The sequence below is a fragment of the Nerophis ophidion genome, linkage group LG21 (genome assembly GCF_033978795.1).
Source record: "Nerophis ophidion isolate RoL-2023_Sa linkage group LG21, RoL_Noph_v1.0, whole genome shotgun sequence".
Taxonomy (NCBI): domain Eukaryota; kingdom Metazoa; phylum Chordata; class Actinopteri; order Syngnathiformes; family Syngnathidae; genus Nerophis; species Nerophis ophidion.
In genome coordinates, this window is record NC_084631.1 from 8,782,807 (window position 1) to 8,790,082 (window position 7,276).

The 7,276-nt window shown below is 33.8% G+C and overlaps 1 protein-coding gene across 2 annotated transcripts; it reads left to right on the top strand.

Moving 5' to 3' along the window:
• The first annotated feature begins 431 nt into the window (after positions 1-431).
• mrps12 (mitochondrial ribosomal protein S12) lies at positions 432-6,637 on the top strand. 2 transcript variants are annotated; one of them, XM_061881769.1, is made up of 3 exons: positions 432-620; positions 3,864-3,914; positions 6,061-6,637. In XM_061881769.1, the coding sequence occupies exons 2-3, from the start codon at positions 3,866-3,868 to the stop codon at positions 6,441-6,443; spliced, it is 432 nt and encodes a 143-aa protein (XP_061737753.1). In that variant the 5' UTR covers positions 432-620; positions 3,864-3,865; the 3' UTR covers positions 6,444-6,637. The 2 variants fall into 2 exon arrangements, with proteins under 2 accessions (XP_061737753.1, XP_061737754.1); XM_061881770.1 differs by having other exon boundaries at positions 437-577; positions 3,863-3,914.
• Positions 6,638-7,276: the final 639 nt, after the last annotated feature.

Genomic DNA, 7,276 nt, shown 5'->3' on the forward strand with positions numbered 1-7,276 from the left:
TATGATTGACAGATCAACTTAATGTGTATTATAATTATCCAAGACATCATTTTTCTTGTAAATTGTGAGGTGTGTCTGTTAAAATCATGGTTGATTTTAAAGACAAGAGCATGTATTGTCTTTGTGTGATGACGTAAATGAGGTGAGGTTAATATTAAGTATGTGTCCATGAAAGGGAACTTTATGGCTTTTCTTAATTAGATTACATGATAAGGTATGATTTTATTGTCATGATTTTATTGCAGGGCAGCACGGTGGAACAGGGGTTAGTACACGTGCCTCACAATTCGAAGGTCCTGAGTTGTCCTGGGTTCAATCCCGGGCTTGGGATCTTTCTGTGTGGAGTTTGCCCTGAGAGTACACACTCCATTACTGTAGGGGGCGGTGTGCGCCTGATAACGCTAGTTGCGAGCCGCCATAAAACGCAGAAGAAGAAAACCCGGAAGTGATAGAATACTTCCGGTGACTTTGTCGCTAGGCCAACTTGCAAGAAGGAGACTTTGAGGATTGTTTATCCTCACAAAGTGTCATTAAATGGTTTAGTTTGAGTGCGGGACGTGGGTTGCTTGTCGCTGTGGATAAGTGGGACAGTGTGGTCCTTGTTTGAGTCCCGTCATCAGGTACAATAATGCAATTATTGCTGTTAGTTAGCATGTTAGCACAAAGACAATGTATGACATGCTGCAGGTCGAATATTAGAATGTCATTTACTTTTGTAAATACCGGTATGTTTTAAATCCACATAAAATGTCCATAAAATTTGAATTTAAAGCTTGTTATTGCTTTAAACTAGCCGCTCACATGTTAGCACAAAGACAATGTATGACATGCTGCAGGTCGAATATTAGAATGTCATTTACTTTTGTAAATACCGGTATGTTTTAAATCCGCATAAAATGTCCATAAAATTTGTATTTAAAACTTGTTATTGCTGTTAGCTAGCCGCTCGAATGTTAGCACAAAGACAATGAATGACATGCTGCAGGTCGAATATTAGAATGTCATTTACTTTTGTAAATACCGGTATGTTTTAAATCCACATAAAATGTCCATAAAATTTGTATTTAAAACTTGTTATTGCTGTTAGCTAGCCGCTTGAATGTTAGCGCAAAGAAAATGTATGACATGCTGCAGGTCGAATATTAGAATGTCATTTACTTTTGTAAATACCGGTATGTTTTAAATCCACATAAAATGTCCATAAAATTTGTATTTAAAACTTGTTATTGCTTTAAGCTAGCCGCTCGAATGTTAGCACAAAGACAATGTATGACATGCTGCAGGTCGAATATTAGAATGTCATTTACTTTTGTAAATACCGGTATGTTTTAAATCCACATAAAATGTCCATAAAATTTGTATTTAAAACTTGTTATTGCTGTTAGCTAGCCGCTCGAATGTTAGCGCAAAGAAAATGTATGACATGCTGCAGGTCGAATATTAGAATGTCATTTACTTTTGTAAATACCGGTATGTTTTAAATCCACATAAAATGTCCATAAAATTTGTATTTAAAACTTGTTATTGCTGTTAGCTAGCCGCTCGAATGTTAGCACAAAGAAAATGTATGACATGCTGCAGGTTGAATATTAGAATGTCATTTACTTTTGTAAATACCGGTATGTTTTAAATCCACATAAAATGTCCATAAAATTTGTATTTAAAACTTGTTATTGCTGTTAGCTAGCCGCTCAAATGTTAGCACAAAGACAATGAATGACATGCTGCAGGTCGAATATTAGAATGTCATTTACTTTTGTAAATACCGGTATGTTTTAAATCCACATAAAATGTCCATAAAATTTGTATTTAAAACTTGTTATTGCTGTTAGCTAGCCGCTCGAATGTTAGCGCAAAGAAAACGTATGACATGCTGCAGGTCAAATATTCGAATGTCATTTACTTTTGTAAGTACCGGTATGTTTTAAATCCACATAAAATGTCCATAAAATTTGTATTTAAAACTTGTTATTGCTGTTAGCTAGCCGCTCGAATGTTAGCGCAAAGAAAACGTATGACATGCTGCAGGTCGAATATTCGAATGTCATTTACTTTTGTAAGTACCGGTATGTTTTAAATCCACATAAAATGTCCATAAAATTTGTATTTAAAACTTGTTATTGCTGTTAGCTAGCCGCTCGAATGTCAGCACAAAGAAAATGTATGACATGCTGCAGGGCGATTATTAGAATGTCATTTTCTTGACACTTCAATGTAAAATTGTTTTAAATCCACATAAAGTGTCCAAAAATTTAGAATTTAGAAATGATTATTGCTGTTAGCTAGCATGTTAGCATGAGGATAATGTATGACATGCTGCAGGTCGAATATTAGAATGTCTTTTTTTTTGACAATTTGTTGTAAACATGTTTTAAATCCACATAAAATGTCCATAAAAATAGTATTTAAATATTTTTATTGCTGTTAGCTATTATTTTAGCACGAGGATAATGTATGACATGCTGCAGGTCGAATATTTTTTTCATTTCCTTGACACTTTGTTGTAAAATTGTTTTAAATCCACATAACATGTCCATAAAATGTGTATTTAATTATTTTTATTGCTGTTAGCTAGTATGTTAGCATGAGGATAATGTACGACATGCTGCAGGTCGAATATTAGAATGTCTTTTTTTTTGACAATTTGTTGTAAACATGTTTTAAATCCACATAAAATGTCCATAAAAATAGTATTTAAATATTTTTATTGCTGTTAGCTTGTCTGTCTATCTGTGTTGGCCCTGCGATGAGGTGGCGACTTGTCCAGGGTGTACACCGCCTTCCGCCCGATTGTAGCTGAGATAGGCGCCAGCGCCCCCCCGCGACCCCAAAAGGGAATAAGCGGTAGAAAATGGATGGATGGATATTATTTTAGCACGAGGATAATGTATGACATGCTGCAGGTCGAATATTTTTTTCATTTCCTTGACACTTTGTTGTAAAATTGTTTTAAATCCACATAAAATGTGTATTTAAATATTTTTATTGCTGTTAGCTAGTATGTTAGCATGAGGATAATGTATGACATGCTGCAGGTCGAATATTAGAAAGTCTTTTTTTTTGACAATTTGTTGTAAATATGTTTTAAATCCACATAAAATGTCCATAAAATTAGAATTTAAAGCTTGTTATTGCTTTAAATTAGCCGCTCGCATGTTAGCACAAAGACAATGTATGACATGCTGCAGGGCGAATATTATTATGTCATTTTCTTCAATGTAAAATTGTTTTAAATCCACATAAAATGTCCAAAAATTTAGAATTTAATTATGATTATTGCTGTTAGCTAGCATGTTAGCATGAGGATAATGTATGACATGCTGCAGGTCGAATATTAGAATGTCTTTTTTTTTTTTTGACAATTTGTTGTAAACATGTTTTAAATCCACATAAAATGTCCATAAATATAGTATTTAAATATTTTTATTGCTGTTAGCTATTATTTTAGCACGAGGATAATGTATGACATGCTGCAGGTCGAATATTTTTTTCATTTCCTTGACACTTTGTTGTAAAATTGTTTTAAATCCACATAACATGTCCATAAAATGTGTATTTAAATATTTGTATTGCTGTTAGCTAGTATGTTAGCATGAGGATAATGTATGACATGCTGCAGGTCGAATATTAGAACGTCTTTTTTTTTGACAATTTGTTGTAAATGTTTTAAATCCACATAAAATGTCCATAAAACTAGTATTGAAATATTTTTTATTGCTGTTAGCTAGCATGTTGGCATAACGATAATGTATGACATGATGCAGGTCGAATATTTTATTCATTTCCTTGACATACATACAAATATAATTCATTGTAATGATAATAATAATTCAATTTTTTTCTGGTTTGTGTTTGATTTTCAGTGATGTCGCTGTTACAAAGTGTAAGACCTGCTCTCACGACGCTTTTTCAAGGCAAGTTGGCATCTGTAATGCTATATTGTATATAATTTGTCTTTATTATGATAGCTTTTTTGGGGGCTCTTAATTTTTGTAACTGAATTATTTGCGTTTAAATCATGTGAAGGGATTTTTTTTTTTTTTACATTAATAGATGTTAATAAATTTCAATTAAATTTAATTTCATTTAATTAACCGTAAGTAAATATTGATTTTTAAGCAACAAATATTTTTGCGCTGCATTTTTTTCAACTGATTTTTGATGTACTGAATTGTTTTACCCTGAATTTTTACACATTGAATTGTTAAACATATTTTAAAACATTTAATTTTTAAATGCACTATTTTTTATTCTATACAATTGTCAGCATTTACGCTAAATATTTTATGTATTTTAACATTTATACATGTATAAATGTACACTTTATACAAGTAGTGTTAGTGTAGCCCAGGGGTCACCAACGCGATGCCCGCGGGCACCAGGTAGCCCGTAAGGACCAGATGAGTCGCCCGCTGGCCAGTTCTAAAAATAGCTCAAATAGTAGCACTTACCAGTGAGCTGCCTCTATTTTTTTAATTGTATTTATTTACTAGCAAGCTGTTCTCACTTTCCTCGACATTTTTAATTCTAAGAGAGACAAAACTCAAATAGAATTTGAAAATCCAAGAAAATATTTTAAAGACTTGGTCTTCACTTGTTTAAATGAATTCTTTTTTTTTTTTTACTTTGCTTCTTATAACTTTCAGAAAGACAATTTTAGAGAAAAAATACAACCTTAAAAATGATTTTAGGATTTTTAAATACATATACCTTTTTACCTTTTAAATTCCTTCCTCTTCTTTCTTGACAATTTAAATCAATGTTCAAGTAAATTTATTATTGTAAAGAATAATAAATACATTTTAATTTAGTTCTTCATTTTAGCGTCTGTATTTTCGACAAAGAATTTTTGTGAAATATTTCTTTTAAACGTATTATGATTAAAATTCAAAAAAAATATTCTGGCAAATCTAGAAAATCTGTAGAATCAAATTTAAATCTTATTTCAAAGTCTTTCGAATTTCTTTTAAAATTTATGTTCTGGAAAATCTTGAAGAAATAATGATTTGTCTTTGTTAGAGATATAGCTTGGTCCAATTTATTATATATTCTAACAAAGTGCAGATTGGATTTTAACCTATTTAAAACATGTCATCAAAATTTTAAAATTATTCTTAATCAGGAAAAATTACTAATGATGTTCCATAAATAATTTTTTTAATTTTTTCAAAATGATTCAACTTAGCTAGTTTTTCTCTTCATTTTTTTCGGTTGAATTTCGAATTTTAAAGAGTCGAAATTGAAGATAAACTATGTTTCAAAATTGAATTTTCATTTTTTTCCTGTTTTCTTCTCCTTTAAACCGTTGAATTAAGTGTTTTTTTCATCATTTTCTCTCTACAAAAAACCTTCTGTAAAAGGAAAAAAAATGTACGACGGAATGACAGACAGAAATACCCATTTTTATATATATATATATATATATTTATTTTTCAAAGGTAAATTGAGCAAATTGGCTATTTTGGGCAATTTATTTAAGTGTGTATCAAACTGGTAGCTCTTCTCATTAATCAGTACCCAAGAAGTAGCTCTTGGTTTCAAAAAGGTTGGTGACTCCTGGTGTAGCATATACAGTGTTTCCCACAGGTCAGGCATCTATTTGTGGTGGTGTGGTCGGGCGGCAGGGGGAGGGGGGGTAGCGGCGGCGGCGGCGGCGGCGGCGGCGGCGGCGGCGATGACCAAGAAGAATGCGGAGTTGGAATATAATTACAACTCTTTATGTACATATTTATATACATATTTATATAATATTTACATAATATGTAACTACAAGTTCCATTCACAGACAGAGTCCCATTGCTTTTTTGAGCGAGTCAAAAGCCCCAAAAAAAAAACATTTTTTATTTGTGGCGGCCGTAATTCTTTCGTGGCGGGCCGCCACAAATAAATGAATGTGTGGGAAACCATGATATGTATAAAGGATACTTTATACAAGAAGTGTTAGTGTAGTAAATGTATAAAGTACACTTTATACAAGTAGTGTACATATAGTGTAGTTTTTTCCCCAAAATGATATACATCTGATGCATGTTATCTAATGTACGTTAATTGTATGTTTAGTGTACCAGCACACCTGCGTGTGGACACGCCCCCTGCTCTCCCACACCATGGCAACCCTCAACCAGATGCACCGTGCAGGCAAACCCAAAGTGCCTCCCAAGAAACTCGGCGCCACCTTTGGGCGTCCCCAGTTGAAGGCGGTCATCCTGAAGACCATGATCAGGAAACCCAAAAAGCCCAACTCCGCAAACAGGAAGTGCGCCCGCGTGCGTCTGTCCAATGGCAAAGAGGCGGTGGCGTTCATCCCAGGGGAGGGGCACAATCTGCAGGAGCACAATGTGGTCCTGGTGGAGGGGGGCCGCACGAAAGACCTTCCTGGTGTCAAGCTGACGGTGGTCCGGGGCAAGTACGACTGCGGCCACGTGGTCAAGAAGAAACAATAGACTCTCTAAATCTAATCCATTATTATTATTTGAATTACTATTCAGTGGCGCAACTGTCAATCAAGGGGCTTCCCGCCATCTGCCCATATTTGGCCTCCTCTCATTGGTCCATTTAAATAGTGCATGGAACATGATGTCAACATTGAACCCATGAGTTTGCGTACTATTACAATAAAAACTTTAAAAATTTGTAATTGTAGTGAGGACTGTAACTGCTTTAAACACAGCACGCTAGCCAGATAGATTTAAACTATATAACTCGGAGGTGTAGACCTGTAAATAGAGCTAACATTTCAACAGCTAGCATGCGTGGAAAAACAAAATATTTGACTTGAGATGTATGCCTGCTAAATTAGACGAAAAGCTAACGTAATGCTAACAAATAGCGTGTGTGAAAAAGTGTTTTGATTCAAGTTTATACCTGTAAAATGAACTAAAAAGGTTAGCACGCGCCAAGTAACAAAATATTTGAAATTGAGGCATAGAACTGCAAATTCAGCTGAAAAGCTAGTATGCTAACAGTTAGTATCAAATAAAATATTTGACTTGGAGGTGCATACCTGTATAATTAGCTAAAAAGCTAGCATGCTAAGAGCATTCATCAAGTGCCAAAATAGTTGACTCTGAAGAGCCTTCCAGATAAATTATGGTTAGCATGTTTAACATTTGACTTGAGGTGTTTACTCGTAAAATTTGCTAAAAAAGCTAACAGCATGCTAACAATTAGTGTACGTGAAAATCATTTTTAATCAGTTGTATACTTGCAAAAATGTTAACATGTGTCAAGTAACAAAATATTAGAATTTGAGGTGTATAACTGTAAAATCAGCTTC